General features: G+C 45.3%; 2 protein-coding genes across 4 annotated transcripts in view; both read left to right on the forward strand.

Moving 5' to 3' along the window:
* Positions 1-2,048: 2,048 nt before the first annotated feature.
* Positions 2,049-8,690, forward strand: LOC308461231 (C-type lectin-like; the record flags this gene model as incomplete). Its single annotated transcript, XM_080977960.1, has 5 exons — positions 2,049-2,115; positions 4,163-4,254; positions 4,957-5,097; positions 6,394-6,508; positions 7,989-8,690. 5 exons carry the CDS (start codon positions 2,049-2,051, stop codon positions 8,054-8,056), a joined length of 483 nt encoding a protein of 160 aa, XP_080834086.1. The 3' UTR covers positions 8,057-8,690.
* Positions 8,691-10,810: 2,120 nt separating this feature from the next.
* RNASE12 (ribonuclease A family member 12 (inactive)) overlaps positions 10,811-15,455 on the forward strand; it is a 4,928-nt gene continuing 283 nt past the window's right edge. Inside the window, exons 1-3 of one of the 3 annotated variants that reach the window (XM_080977275.1) lie at positions 10,811-10,979; positions 11,667-11,705; positions 14,913-15,455. The exon at positions 14,913-15,455 is cut by the window's right edge and continues 283 nt beyond it. In XM_080977275.1, the coding sequence (XP_080833401.1) occupies positions 15,001-15,455 (455 nt within the window). In that variant the 5' untranslated portion in view covers positions 10,811-10,979; positions 11,667-11,705; positions 14,913-15,000. The remainder of the gene's footprint in view (positions 10,980-11,666; positions 11,706-14,912) is intronic. The other 2 variants (XM_080977276.1, XM_080977274.1) reach the window with 2 other exon arrangements.

Raw genomic sequence — 15,455 nt, forward strand, 5'->3', positions numbered from 1 at the left:
AAAAATGATATTAAAAAAGAAAGAAATACAAATAATAATGAGGAGTTGTCACAAAAGGTAAGGAGACCAGCCCCCTTCTGCTTACCCCCGCCCCAGTCTTTTGTTGTGAATTGGGGGCAACATATACCCTTTAAAAACTTTCACTAACATGCAAGTGCATGGCATACCTTCCCTTCCCAAAGGCACATGAGGTTACCACTTTGCTGAAGCTAAGCAGGTCTCAGTTCGGACAGTGAGCGGATGGGTGACCACCTAAAAATCACATGCAATGCACATTGGGTTCCATGGCAGAATAAAGTCAGAGGAGCAATGTAAATAAATAAATTTGCAATTGAATGCCGGTCAGTGCACAGTCTGTAGGTCCATAACGCAGCCACCTTGCTTGTTGAAGTAGTCTGGGTGTTGTCCCTGCAGAGATGGAATAAATACCTGCAAAAATTGCTGTATGCTACCTTGAGTTCCCTTGAGAAAATGTGAGCAATAAATGAATTGAATATCAAACTGGGGTGAAGGGAGAGAGAGAGAACACTTCAGATTGAAAAATAACATGTCAGGCTACAGAACAGACTAATTTCTTTTCCCTTGATGTGAAGACCTTCTACATGCAACATGCAGGGATTTTATTTTATTATTATCACTTTCATGGAAGACGACCAGTCAGCTACCTGGGATGTAAAGCTTAAGAAAAGGAGCAAGTGTTTTCATGGTTGATATTGAACGTTCTTTCCCCATCCAATTTGGGTACAGATTTAAAAGGCCCGACATTTTTCAATACACATTGCCCCATCTAAAATATATATATATTTAAATGCACGATGTCCTTTCTGCAGTGCTGATGAACAGCGATAAAAGCCGCTTTCCACAAGTTCAGTCTTCGGTTATGCAAAACTGGAGACTCTGGGCCAGGACTTCCTCAAAGCAATTATCTCACCTTGGTATTACACCATCTCTGCCAATGGCCTATATAACAGCTGTCCAGCAAAGGTGAGACCATCAGAGAGGAACCCGGCTCAGCTTTGACCACATCTGTCTACCCAGGGAAACAGCAACACAAGGTGAGTGGCTGGGGAGATGATCCCCAAGTCTTGATGAGAGAGTTCCTGCAGGCAGCAGATCAAGGGTATGGATATACTTACAGCCTAGGACCCTCGTACCTACGGGACCGCCTCTCCCGTTATGCCCCACAGAGGACCTTAAGGTCCATAAATAGTAACACCCTAGAGGTCCCAGGCCCTAAGGAAGTCAGAATAACCTCAACCAGAGCCAGGGCCTTTTCAACACTGGCTCCGGCCTGGTGGAACGCTCTGCCTCATGAGACCAGGGCCCTGCGGGATCTGATTTCTTTCCGCAGGGCCTGTAAGACAGAGTTGTTCCGCCTGGCCTTTGGCTTGGAATCAACTTGATCCCCTCCTCCTCTTTCCTTTTCCCTTTCTCCTTCTGTGATGGAACTCCCTGGCTTTTTTTCTGACCCACGTAGGACCAGTCTGGATAGGTGGCCTTGGCGAAGACTTGACGTTTTCATCCCCAAAAAAGTTTTTGATTTGAGTTCCTACTCAAATGAGGCTGCATTTTAATGTTGTATTTTAATCTTGTTTTTAAGTTGTATTTCAATTAATTGTTTTATACCTGGTGTTAGCCACCCTGAGCTGGGGAGAGCGGGGTATAAATAAAATTATTTATTTTCATTATTATTATTATTACTACTACTACTACTACTACCTTTGAAGGGTTGTTGATGCATAGAGAAAGTCATTCAGGGGAAACATCTGGTTGCAGCATTCCCCATCTCTTTCTCTGCCACCCCAGCTCTCCCTCCTCTTCCTACTCAGCTTTGTGGGTCAAATGTGATCAAACCCGGGCCACAGGATTCCCACCGCAGACCTAGAGTGTGGGGAACTTTCAAAGACTTTGAGATGAGATGATGTGTTCATGGAGGAATGATGTGTTCTTGCAGGAAGTTGTACCAGCAAGGGCTGTAGCTCAGTGGTAGTTGCATATAGAAGGTTTCAAACTTACTGTACTCTCCACTCTCAAAGGTCAACCAGAAGATGGGACTCTTCACCTACTTCAGCCTTTGCCTCCTGGGCATCCTGGTCACAAATCCTTTCCTGGGAGGTGAGTTCCCCTTAACAAATACTGACATTGCATGACCAGTTAACAAACGGACTTGACTGAATACCTATCACCAGATCTTTTTAGTCTTTGCAGTCTTTCCAAAAGATATTGGAGATAAAGCTAACCCAAAATCTCCATCTGGCTCATGCAGTCCTTAACATTAGTGGGACTCTGTGGTTTAGTGGGTGTTGTTGGACTACAATGTTTCTCGGTCCTGAGTGTTGTGGTGGGGGGTTGTTTTTGTTTTTTTGTTTTTATAAACATTATTAAATTTTCCACAATTCTAACAAATACAACATAGAAAAAAGAGAAGAAAACACACAAGAGAAAACACATCACTAAAAAACAAAAACAAAAAAGAAATCTTAAACACATATCCCTTGAAAACCCAATTTCTCTTACATTGTTAATTGACTTCCTCAGATCCCTCCCTTCTGAATTTCATTGTATCTGCGTGTAACAGCTCTCCAATATCATTCTTAAACTAAAATTATTTCCAACAATTAACTATCCTGTTCTCTTTTCTTACTGTTCTAAATCCAGCTTACTTACAATTAAATCCTATTTTAATCCTAGGCCTATCTGGTGCTTTCAAGTGACTTCTAATTATTTATATTACAATATTTATTCAAGTAATCCTTAAATTTCTTCCAATCTTCTTGATATTCCTCTTCTTTCTGGTCATGGACTCTTCCAGTCAGGTCGGCTGGCTCCAAAAAGTCCAACATCTTCATCTGCCATTCTTCCAACGTTGGGATTTCTTGAGATTTGCAATTTTTAGCTAACAGCAGTCTTGCCGCCGTAGTGGCATACAAAAATAATTTAACATCTTTTTTGAGCAATTCCATTCCTCCTCGGTCCTGAGTGTTGACCACGCTTGGTAGGGCTGATGGGAGTCGGGAGTCCAATGATGTGGAGGGCACCAGGTTGGGGTAGGATGGAAAGTGTTGGACTAGGGCTGGGGCAACCCAAGTTCAAATCCTCATGCAGCCATTAAGCTCAGCCCTGGGCTGGACACTATCTCTCAACCTAACCTGCCTTGCATGATCCTTGTGTAGTTGGGAGAGGCATGTGTGCCACGTCAAGTTCCTGAGAGGACTGGTGGTATATCAACGAAAGGCAAGTGAGATGTAATATCAAAGTTCAGGGACTGTCAAGCAAAAACGTTTAGGGTGTAAAACAGGGCCAATAAGGGGTGTGGCCTGTGAGAGGAGGCGTGGCCTAGGGAGAGTTCCAAGGACCAGATAGAGAAGCTTGGAGGGGCATATTTGGCCTCAGGCCTGATATTCTCCAACCCCTGGAATACCCTTCCATAAACAGTTCTGTGGGGCAAGTCTATGCCACCTGTCATCTAGGGGTGAGGTAGGGTTTTCTTCCTTACAGTGAACATTCTCTCTTAACTTCCAGGGTGGATTTGATTTAAATCAAATCGATTTAAATCACGATTTAAATCACTAGTCAGTAAGACTTGATTTAAATCTCTCTTTTTTTACAGAAAGACTCATTCTTGCTGGTATAATCTTAATATTGACAACCAGATGAAGGTTTCATTTTTGGAATAATAAATTTTCAGAGTAGTTTATATTTGGACAACCTTTCTGCTGTACTTTATTGGAAGGAGAAAAATACTCATTTCCTTAACGTCAGGGAACTGCCACTTAATAACAATTTAAGCAATTTATTTAACTAAAACAATAACATTATAGCATATGTATCCATGTTTGTTAACTGAGGTGGTTAAACAATTAAAAAAAACTTAGACTAAGTTTTAGCACAAATGAAAAACTTAAAACAAATCCTTATTTCCTGATGAATAGCCTTTGGAGTATAATGTAACTTAAAAAGAAAACTATCTTTAGAAAGATTTTTCCTCCAAAAGCATTTTGTTTTAAAAATTCAATTTAAATTTTTTAAAAAACCAATTTACATTTTAAAAATCCATTTTTATTTTTATTTTTTTTTAAAAAAACCATTGATTTTTATTCACTCTGCTAACTTCTAAGCAATCTATCTGCCCAATACCATTTCTGTCTCTCTCTCCATGCAGCTGAGGCCGACACCTGCGCCAGGGAGTGGCTGCAAAACCAGGGCAACTGCTACGCATACTTTGATGCCAAACTGACGTGGCAAGAGGCCGAGGTAAGGAGCATTTGACACCCAACCAGTTACATCCCTACAATTTTGAAAGCAAAATTTGAGAATGATTGAAACTTGTACAAAGCAGAACTCATGATTTGGAAAGTTTTGCTCCTGCACCAATCCAGCTGGTTGGATATGATCAGAGGGGGAGTTTTCTTTTCTCCTTCTCTCACCTCAAAATGAGTACTGACCTGAATTTCTCTCCCATCTCTACCTGCTAGTATAAAAATATTGAATATGACAAGCTGATAAGTAACAATGTTACCTTAAAACTCACCATCAAGACTTGTGCTTCTTAGACGTACAGTGGCACCTCGGGTTACAGACGCTTCAGGTTACATACGCTTCAGGTTACACACTCCGCTAACCCAGAAATAGTACCTCAGGTTAAGAACTTTGCATCAGGATGAGAACAGACATTGTGCAGCAGAGGCGCAGGGGCAGCAGGAGGCCCCATTAGCTAAAGTGGTGCTACAGGTTAAGAACAGTTTCAGGTTAAGAACGGACCTCCGGAACGAATTAAGTACTTAACCCGAGGTACCACTGTATCCCTCAAATGGGGGGGGGGCGTGTTAAGTGACTTTTTTAAAAAAATCCACAAAATTTAAATTCCAGTGTGGGTGGATTCAGCTCTGCACCAGCCCTGCTGGTAGGGTAGGACAAGATAGGATATTACATCTCTCTTTTCTTCTCTGTCCTCAGATTGAGTGCCAGAGCTATGGCCGTGGAGCCCATCTTGCCTCTGTCCTCACAAAGGCAGAGACACTCTTGGTGGCCGAGCACATCTCCACTTACCAGCAAGAAATAAGCGACGTCTGGATTGGGCTCCATGATGTCCGTCAGGTGAGCTTCTCCCATGTGCTCCATTCCTGGTCCATGTGAGCCCTGAGTGGGGATTCCTTAGCATTGCCACTCCAATTTTATTCCAATATCCTCCCAGGCAGAATCCCAAATTGGACAAATTCCTGGAGGATAAGGCTTTTGACGGCCATCCTCTGCCTCCAGTCTGGGGTAGTAATTCTTCTGAATGCCAGATGCCGGAAACTTCAGGACGGTGTGTGCTGTTGCCCTCAGGTCCTGCTAACAACAACAACAACAACAATAATAATAGTAATATTAATAATAATAATAATAATAATAATAATAATAATAATAATTTATTATTTATACCCCACCCATCTGGCTGGGTTTCCCAAGCCACTCTGAGCAGCTTCCAACTGAATATTAAAAACAATACAACATCAGACATTAAAAACCTCCCTAAACAGGGCCGCCTTCAGATGTCTTTTAAAAGTAAAATAGTTGTTTATTGCCTTGACATCTTCTGGGAGGGCATTCCACAGGGCAGGCACCACTACCAAGAAGGCCCACTGCCTGGTTCCCTGTAACTTGGCTTCTCGCAGCAAAGGAACCACTAGAAGGCCCTTGGCACTGGACCTCAGTGTCCGGGCTGGATGATGGGGGTGGAGACGCTCCTTCAGATATACAGGACCGAGGCCATTTAGGGCTTTAAAGGTCAGCACCAACACTTTGAATTGTGCTCAGAAACATACTGGGAGCCAATAAAGATCTTTCAGGACCGGTGTTATATGGTCTCGGCGGCCGCCCCCAGTCACCAGTCTAGCTGCCTCATTCTGGATTAATTGCTTGCAGGTTTCCCTCAGGCATCTGGTTGGCCGCTGTAAGAACAGGATGCTGGGCTATGATAGGCCATTGGTCTGATCCAGCAGGCTCACCTTACATTCAAATACACCATTTTGTTATTTTCCACGGGAGTCCTTCTCTTTTCCTGCATCATAGCTGCCCGCTGACCAGAACTCTCCAGCTCAGCTTTTGCGCTGGGCTCCTCCCACTTCCTTAACCACATGATCTGTTCCGTCTCTTTCATGCAGATCAAGTAGAATGGTGCTCCATTCCTGTTTGATGGTTTGGTGGCTCCATGGCAATGCCTTCCCACTCTGACCTCAACAATCTCCCAAATTTATTCCCCCACGCCTCTGCTTCTCCATTGTTTTCCACGAGAGTCCTCCTCTGCTGCTAACAGATCCCCATGGGGGAAACTCTCCAGCAAGTTGGCTTCATCCAATTTCTCTATCTGGCCCCTTCCATCACATGATGTGTTCTGTCTCTTTTCTGCAGACCAGGAAATGGAGGTGGGCTGACGAATCCACCTACAACTACAAGGCCTGGATGAACCACCAGCCAGACAACTACCGCAAAGCCGAGTACTGTGTGGAGCTGAGACGAACCACAGGTAAGCAAGTCATTCTCAGTGTCTGAGAAACGACAAGGGCATTTTAGGACAAGGATAGGAAAACTCAAGCCTGGGGGGCCAAATATGCCACTTTGTCTGGCCCTTGGAACTCTTCCCAGCCATATCCTCTCTCCCCTGGCCACGACTACCCTCCCTGACTCTGCTCCATGCCCTTGCCTTGTGTTTGTGCCTGGATGGACTGTGTCCTTGAACTCTGGCTTGTCTGGGTAGAGCAGAGGTGGGAGTGTGTGTGTGTGTGTGTGTGTAGAAACCAGCTTATTAGACAAGGGTAAAGTTAACATTCACTGCTCCACCCACTTTTGCCTCTGGCCCTGCCCATCAATGGCATGTGGCCCTCAGGAAATTGTCCAGATAGATATGCAACCCTCAGGCTGGAAAAGGTTCACCACTCCTGATTTAGGGACACAATGGCTGGCCATGTTCTGAATACAGTGGTACCTCGGGTTACATACACTTCAGGTTACAGACTCCGCTAACCCAGAAATAGTACCTTGGGTTAAGAACTTTGCTTCAGGATGAGAACAGAAATCGTGCTCTGGTGGCGCGGCGGCAGCAGGAGGCCCCATTAGCTAAAGTGGTGCTTCAGGTTAAGAACAGTTTCAGGTTAAGAATGGACCTCCGGAATGAATTAAGTACTTAACCCGAGGTACCACTGTATACCATGAGATGGAGAGCTACAACTGATCTATGCAATTCAGTTGCCTGTGAATACCATAGCTTGCACCTGTATACACACTATACCTTTAAGCCAGATTTGAAACACATTCTTTCCCTCACATAATTCTGAGCACTGTAGTTTGCCCCTCACAGAGTTACAGTTCCTAGCAACCTTAACAAACCATAGTTCCAAAAATTCTTCAGGGGGATGTGCTTTGAATGTGCTGTGTGCGCACAGTGTCTACAAATAACACCCAGACCACAGAGAAGGCATGCTCTCCTTTTTTTCCAAAGTCAGGGTAGCCAGCATGACACCCTTCAGATGTGCACTATGACTCCCATCTGCTCTGGTCCACATGGCTAGGGGTCGGGGAAGATGAGTGTCATTTTACAAAAAAATCCAGAGGTCACAAGGTTAGCTACCCATCTCCTAGAGTGCTCTTGAGCAAAAATATCTAGCCTCAGATGTGAAAAACTCTCGGGGAAGAAATATACAGATCAGAAAACAAACTGAAACTTTATTGTTGTTGTTTAGTCATTTAGTCGTGTCTGACTCTTCGTGACCTCATGGACCAGAGCACGCCAGGCACTTCTAACTGAAACTTTACTCCTTTGTTTTATTTGCCTTCACACATTTGAACATTAGAATCAGTTCTATTTGCTTTTCCCCTTAAAAATATTAATCATGGGAACTTGAAGCTCTTGTGAAACCTGAGATTTAATTGGAGGTTGGCAACATCAGTTCAGTTTACAGAACCGCCAAACCAAAGGGCTAACTTGAGCCTTATCTTCTGCCTCCTAGACTTTAAACAGTGGAACGACGCCCCCTGCAGGAAACTCAACGCCTACATCTGCAAGCATGAACTGTAGGGAAGACTGTATCGCCCGACTGCACCTGCCGGGATGGAACTGGACCCGGGCACAAAAGATTGGCTGACTTGGTGGATGTGTCTCTCTGATGCCATTACTCTCCCTCCTTCCCTAAAGCCAAATACCAGCTCCTCCTGTTCATCCTGTTTTCAGTGCCATCTCTGAGGAGCTGCTTCTGTTCTCTGCCTCTTTCCCTTACCCTTTTCGTGTATGTGAGTGTATCTCTGCAGGTACAGTGTGATGTTAATAAACTCTTTCTTGTGCATCTCTATTTCCTGGCATGCTCCTGTAATTCCAGATAGCTCCCAGTCCGCTCAGCCTCCTCTAGGATGGCCACATGGGGGAAGGAGGTCAATAGGAACACACTCTCTGCTCCTTTGTGCATTTGGGAGAATTTGGAGAGGTACTACAGCTTCCTTCTCTCTTGCACAGGATGCTACACCTGTAGTCACAATCGTGCCATCAGCTGTGCCCTGGGCTACACAATGCTAGAATTTCCTTCTTCTTAACTTTTAAAGCAGGGCGAGGAATCAGCGGGACTCCTGATTGTGTTGGACTCCAATCTCCATCATCCCTGATCATTGGTCATACTGGCTGATGGGAGCTGGAGTCCAGCAGCATCTGAAGAGCCTAATTTCCCCTCTCCCCTCCTCCCTGGATAGTAACAACAGGCCACACTATCACACAAAGTTGGATGTACAATTGCAAAGTACTCTGTGCAAAAGCGCTCTGCCAAAAAACCAATGAGCCTTGTGCATTTCCAACCCTACATGCATGCATAGCCAAAGCAGGCACAGAAGACACCTGGCATCTTCCCAGTATGACAGGATGTACAGTATTTCCTTTTGAATTCCACCACTACCACGCCAAATTTGTACCTATACATATAAGCTGTTGTTGTTGTTGTTTAGTCATGTCCAACTCTTCGTGACCCCATGGACCAGAGCACGCCAGGCACTCCTGTCTTCCACTGCCTCCCGCAGTTTGGTCAAACTCATGCTGGTAGCTTCGAGAACACTATCCAACCATCTCGTCCTCTGTTGTCCCCTTCTCCTTGTGCCCTCCATCTTTCCCAACATCAGGGTCTTTTCCAGGGAGTCTTCTCTTCTCATGAGGTGGCCAAAGTACTGGAGCCTCAGCTTCACGATCTGTCCTTCCAGTGAGCACTCAGGGCTGATTTCCTTCAGAATGGATAGGTTTGATCTTCTTGCAGTCCATGGGACTCTCAAGAGTCTCCTCCAGCACCATATGGTCCAGCTCTCACTTCTGTACATCACTACTGGGAAAACCATAGCTTTAACTATACGGACCTTGTTGGCAAGGTGATGTCTCTGCTTTTTAAGATGCTGTCTAGCTACCAGATGCAAATTTGTGCCCTCTTTTCATGAGGAGGTGAATCAGGTCTGCTGCTCTTATTCTGCCCCCAAAGCACTTTTTTTACTTCTTCTTTTGCATTAAGAGACACCACAACCACCGCGAAAGATTTTCAAAACCTTGCAAATGCCTGCCAAATATTGGGATGAATCAACATGCAGACTTCGGAAACGAAGGGTCCTAGCTAAATGGTAGAGCATCTGCTTTGCACGCAGACGCTCCCGACGGCTCAGCATATCTGAAACTCCGGAGAACCAGTGCCAGTCAATGCCGACGGTACAGAGGTTGCCGGCGACCGGTGGTCTTTCTCTATAGAAGGCAGCGACTTTCTCAGACTTTCTCCTCCAGGGAAGTGCGGCTGCCCAGAGCACGCTTAAGCAATAGCTTCCCCTGCTGGCATGTTTCGGCATCACTGGAAGGGAGGATGTATCCGAATTTTAAGCACTGAAATTAAGCGATGTGCTCTCTCAACGTTAAAATGACCCGCGGTGGGGCAGGGTGCGCTCATTGCAGCGGGTAAGTTAAAAGTCATTTAAAGGGACAGGACATCTGATCATGAATCTCCAAAATCTAGTTTTGTCCTGGGAGAGAAGGGGTGTGTGAGAGAAAGAGAGAGAAATAAAATACAACAATCCCTTCAATAACCATTTCAAAATTCAGTCCAAAACTAGATTCTCAGTTCCAAGACAGACAATACAAAGACTGATAATTCAAAGACTGATTATTCAATAATATGTTTTATATATTCTATGAGCCGCCCAGAGTAGCTGGGGAAACCCAGCCAGGTGGGCGGAGTATAAATAATAAAATTATTAATTATCATTATTATTAAGGAAAGAAAGAAAGAGTCCCTAGCAGGTAACTAAGTTTATTGTTTTTTTTTTAAAAGCCTCTTGTTTTATGTCCTAGATTTTGATTCCTGAGGTGCTTTCTGGGTAAATTGCCTCCCTGTTCCCATTAGCTACTGGTTCATCCTAGAATCATAAAATTAAAGAGATGGAAGGGACCCCAAAGGATATCTAGCCCAACCCCCTGCAATCCAAGAATCACTGCTAAAGAATCTCTGACAGGTGGCCATCCAATCTCTGATCAAACACCTCCAGTGAAGGAGGTTCCAGCAGAAGATGTGAGATATGCCTGGCCAAAGCCGTCCCAGACCCAGACGCTGAAACTTGCTCCCCATCGGCAGTGATCGTTCCCACCTTCTCTTCCCTTTCGGATTGATGTTCGAGGCTCATCAGTTGCCGGTGACAGACGCACAAACCTGCCCCGGCTGTGCATTGCATTGATCACGTTAAGGCTCTGGGCAAACCAGTCGCCCATTGGATAGAAGCAGGATCCCTAGCTCCACCTTCCGGAAGTTGATTGGATAAACGCATTCCCTCTTCTACCTGCCCGGTTTGCCTAAGGAGCAGAAGGAGGGAGAACCTGCCCTAAGAAAGCTTCCTTGCTGCTGTTTTGAAAGTAAAACAGCTTATCCTTTATTTTAGGATCCGTGCTGAAATTCCTTTATCTTGCCTGGTTACCAATGGCGAGATTAAACAGGTTTGTTTTCTTTTATAGTCTCTGTCCTCTCCCTTACGCGCGCGCAACTTTGCCTTTTCTGTGCTGCATATAAAATCCCAGTAAACTTAATCAGTTCTTCATTTTGGGAGTCTGCTATGATGGACAGGTCTATAAACAATAAAATGTGCACTGTGAGGGTTGCAGGCATTCCATTTCATCCCCCCCCCCTTTTTCCCCCCTTTTCTTTCTTTCTCCACACACAATCAATTGCCCTTTGGGAGTTATTTTTTATTTTACTTTTTACTTTTTATTTACTAAAGATAGTGTAATGAGTTCATGGGTGCAAGACTAAATTCTGGATCAAGCTAGTGTTAGAATTTAATTAAGGCTTGTGTGTTAAAGCCGCGTGTCATACTTCCACATCTAAGACTCTAATCAAGACCCGTGTGTATTAAGCTGCGTGTTAGACATCCCTTTAATTCTAGGAAATCAACAAGCCTCGCCTTAGCCTTTATTTTACACAAACACACAAAGTTTCTAGTCCTCATGTTGAGAAAGAGATGCTTGACAAGGTGGGGAAACCTCCGGTGATTTCGTAATGTTCTGCCCTGCTGTCTCAGGAACCATCCCTGGTATTTCCGGTTGCTCTGACTTGGCAGCCGATTTGTGAGTCATTAACTCTCTCACTCCCCGCCCATTGTGCTATTGATTTCCTTGTTTTCATACCCAGCGATGGTGTCAGAGCAGACGGGACACATCTTGACACAAGGTGAGTAGTGAGAACTCCATGGGTTAAAATGTGTATTTGTGGTGCAAAGTGCCCTGTGTCCTAGGACCAAGTAGTTAGGGTAAGGAAGGGTGGGATGCTAATGCTGTAGAAAAGAATTATATCTCTATGAGGGATAGAATACAGTGCCCAGGATTCTTTGGGGGAAGCTCTGTGATTTAAATGTGCTTTATCTCTATGGTGTGCGCGCAGACTCAGAAAGAAGGTTTAAGAAATGGAACCCTTCTCTGCTTAACGATGTATGTCAGACCAGGGTGTGCTTCCAATAATAATTTTTATTGAGTATTTATCATGATCTGATTACAGGGAAACCAGACAGCTTTGGCTACCAATGAGTATTCATGCTGATGTGTTTGCTGGGAGGTTAGATGGCATTGCGTTGGAGCAAGTGTTATCCCACACTTTCCAGAGCATTTTCCCCATCACTTTCCTTCACACCAAAAGTCCAATCTTTGAGGGAAGCTGGTTTGTGGCACAAGACCTCCCAATCCACTATAACTGTGTGACTTTGCTGGTTTTTGACTCAATCCCACTCAAGAATAGTGACAGTCTGGAAGCACTCAGAGTGGTTTGGGAAAACAACTGAGTTCACCCGCACAATCCATGTAAAGCACTCCTATACACGATAACAATCATGACCCTCCCCTCTCTGGAATGCTGGGAACAGTGATTTTTAAGGGGTCTCCCAATGATTCTCAGGACCCTTAACTGCAGTTCCCATGATTCTTTGCGGGGGGAGCTGTGGCTGTTAATGCGGTACAAAACTGCTTTAAATGGATGGTGTGGATGTGTCCAGCAAAACAAGCCTTCCAGAACAAGAAATACCTTGAAGCATTGCTGATAGATAGGGATGGAGAGAAGGAAGGAACTCCATCACTTCAAGGATGAAGAGAACATAGGAAGGTGTTTTTTGTACAAGGACCAGGGGTCCACCGAGCTCAGCATGGTCTGCACAGCAGGGCAGGAGCTGTCCAAGGTTTCAGGCAGGGGACATTGCTAGTCCTACTTGGAGATTTAATATAGCATCTTCTGCATGCAAGGTAGATGCTGTTCTGCTGAGCTATGACTTTTCACCATACAACAGGGATACAATGCACAGTTTGTCTGTGATGCTTCCTATACCCCGATGTTAGTTCCCACGGTGGGAGCAGGAGGAACATTGTTAGGGGCTGGCTCAAGGGGCCAAAGACCCAGGTCTTGCCTGCTTCACCCCATCTCCACTGCCCCATCCCTCCTCTTTTTAAAAACAAATGCTTTTTCAAAAGGTTTCACATACAAGGTAGCTGGGAGTGCGCCCAGAGTGCAGAGCCAGTAAAATCCCATATAGACACCCCCTTAATTTGCCCACAGTCAACTCATACAATTATGTGACATGGGTCTGTGCTCCCATTCCTTTAAGTACTAACCCATTCGGGGGGGGGGCAGCAGCATGGTATATTCTCCCATAACCCTGCACACCAAAAACTAAATCCATGAGTTACATTTCAGCCAAAAGACCATGACAACTATACAGAATTTGCTATAACAGGTAGTGATTTGATGGCCACCAGCTCAGATGGCTTTAAAAGAGGATTGGGCAAATTCATGGAGAATATCAATGGCAACTAGCCATGATGAGTATGTTCTGCCTCCACTGTTGTTTGTTTCTTACTAAATAAAATCACAAATGTTGCTGGTGGCAAATCAGCAGCTCCAGCCTAGACCCCAGCTGTGTTCTCAGTTAACATTTTTGAGGAGCAGTTTTGAAAGCTGCCTATATTAAGCAGGGAAAAGATCCCCAGACCGTTTCTATTCCTGGTTGTGTTAACCCATCTGGATCTAATATGATGTAAATGCAGTGATACCAACTTTAACTGACTTGTCAGTGAGTGGAGGCTGACTAAGCCACACTTGAGATGTTGTGCTACAAATCGCCCCAGGCCAGGGTTGAGTCAGAGGCTGGAAATATGTAGCTTGGTTTGTTCCTCCCTGTGTCATCTGCAAAGTTTTCCTTGAAAGTGTCCTTGATTCCTTGTCATGCTGGGCTCTCTGTATAAAAGCAGAGCGGGACAGATTGCTCTTGGCAGAGGGAGCCCGGCCCAGTTCTCCAACTCAGGTAAGGCTTGGACTTCGACTTGATCCATGACAGAAGCAATGTAAGAGTCCTCAGACGGGCCACATCTTAAAACTCAGCCACGGCTTGTGCCAAAGCTTCAGTGTCAACCTGGGTAGAGCATTTTGGGGCAAGGAAATCTGGGATGTCTCCAGTCCCACTATTTACAAAGTTAGAGGTAGCATTATTATGCCCATCACAGTGATTAAAGGCATGTGAGAAGGTTAGACTGGAGGAAAAGGGTCCTAGCCACAATGGCTATAGTCTGCCTCTACTGTCAGGTGTGATATGCCTCTGAATACTTGTACTCAGGTCTTGCTTGCAGGCCTCCTGAAGACCCATCTGGTCAGCCACTGTGAGGATAGAGTGTTGGATGAGAAAGACCCTTGGCTGGATCCAACAGAAATATTTTTATGTTCTTATTAAATGCTTTGAGTGCCTTGACTGATCATCAGGAAGCTGCTTTGGAGTCCACCTGCTAGGGATTGCACCTTGCAGCATAGCGCCTTCGGGACTTTCTATGGAGATAAAACTGTATTAAAATATAAATTTCAAATAAGCAGTTCAGGGCAAATTCCACTTCCCAATAACCTTTAGAACTGTGGTTCCCAATGTGGGGCACACGCCCCACAGGGGGAGCAATTTGAATTTTATGGGGGGGCAATTTGGAAGCTTGTTTAGACCAAGTTAATGGCCTTTTAGGCTTCCTCCATGTGAATAGGACTTCACTTTTTGAATAATAAGAATTATATATCACAGAGGGGCATCAGGATTTTAGAGATGCTTAGGTGAGGCATGGCCAAAACCAGGTTGGGAACCACTGCTTTAGAACCGACCTCACCTCACGATGTAGCAGGCCCCTCTTATGAGGACCCCATTGAGAATTTCCCTGACAACAATAGGCAATGATGTGGTATTATTTATGGTGGGGGGCGTTTTCCAGTGAGAAGGGGCTTCTATTTTGAACTGGGGGTTGTTCAAGAGCCATGACATGGGGCAGATTTCTGTGTACACCATCAGGGCATTGTCAAGTCATTAATTTGCCAATTTATTCTTTTACCATCCTTGGGGGCGCCATTTTGTTCTTCCCACCTCAGGAAGCAAGCCTCTTGAGACCACCTCCATCCTTCCTACCTCACTTGGCTACCATCCATCACCTGACAAAGAACAACAAAGGGGTCAGCAATGGCAGAGAGAGGCCCACGTCCAGGGCTGACCACGGCACTCCTCTTCCTGGCGGCCTGCTTGGCCGTGGCCGGTGCGGAAAGTTACCAGAAGTTCTTGAGGCAGCACGTTGACTTCCCAACGACGGAGGCCCCTGACCCCCGGAGCTACTGCAACCTTATGATGAAGCGCCGCGACCTGGCCACCTCCCACCACTGCAAGCACCTCAACACTTTTGTCCATGCGGACACCTCCAAGATCCAGCTTGTTTGTGGCGAGGGTGGGGTACCCACCACAGGGGACCTCCGGGAAAGCAATGCCAGCTTCCCCCTCACGCTGTGCCAACTTCAGAAGGGCTCCTGGGCCCCGGACTGCAGTTACAAAGGGACCGATAACACGGAAAGGATCATCATAGCCTGTGAAGGGGGATATCCCGTCCATTTGGAAACCGAAGTCCCAGCTGATGTCGGGCAGGA

This window comes from Podarcis pityusensis (assembly GCF_964106645.2).
Source record: "Podarcis pityusensis genome assembly, chromosome: 13".
NCBI classification, from domain to species: Eukaryota; Metazoa; Chordata; class Lepidosauria; order Squamata; family Lacertidae; genus Podarcis; species Podarcis pityusensis.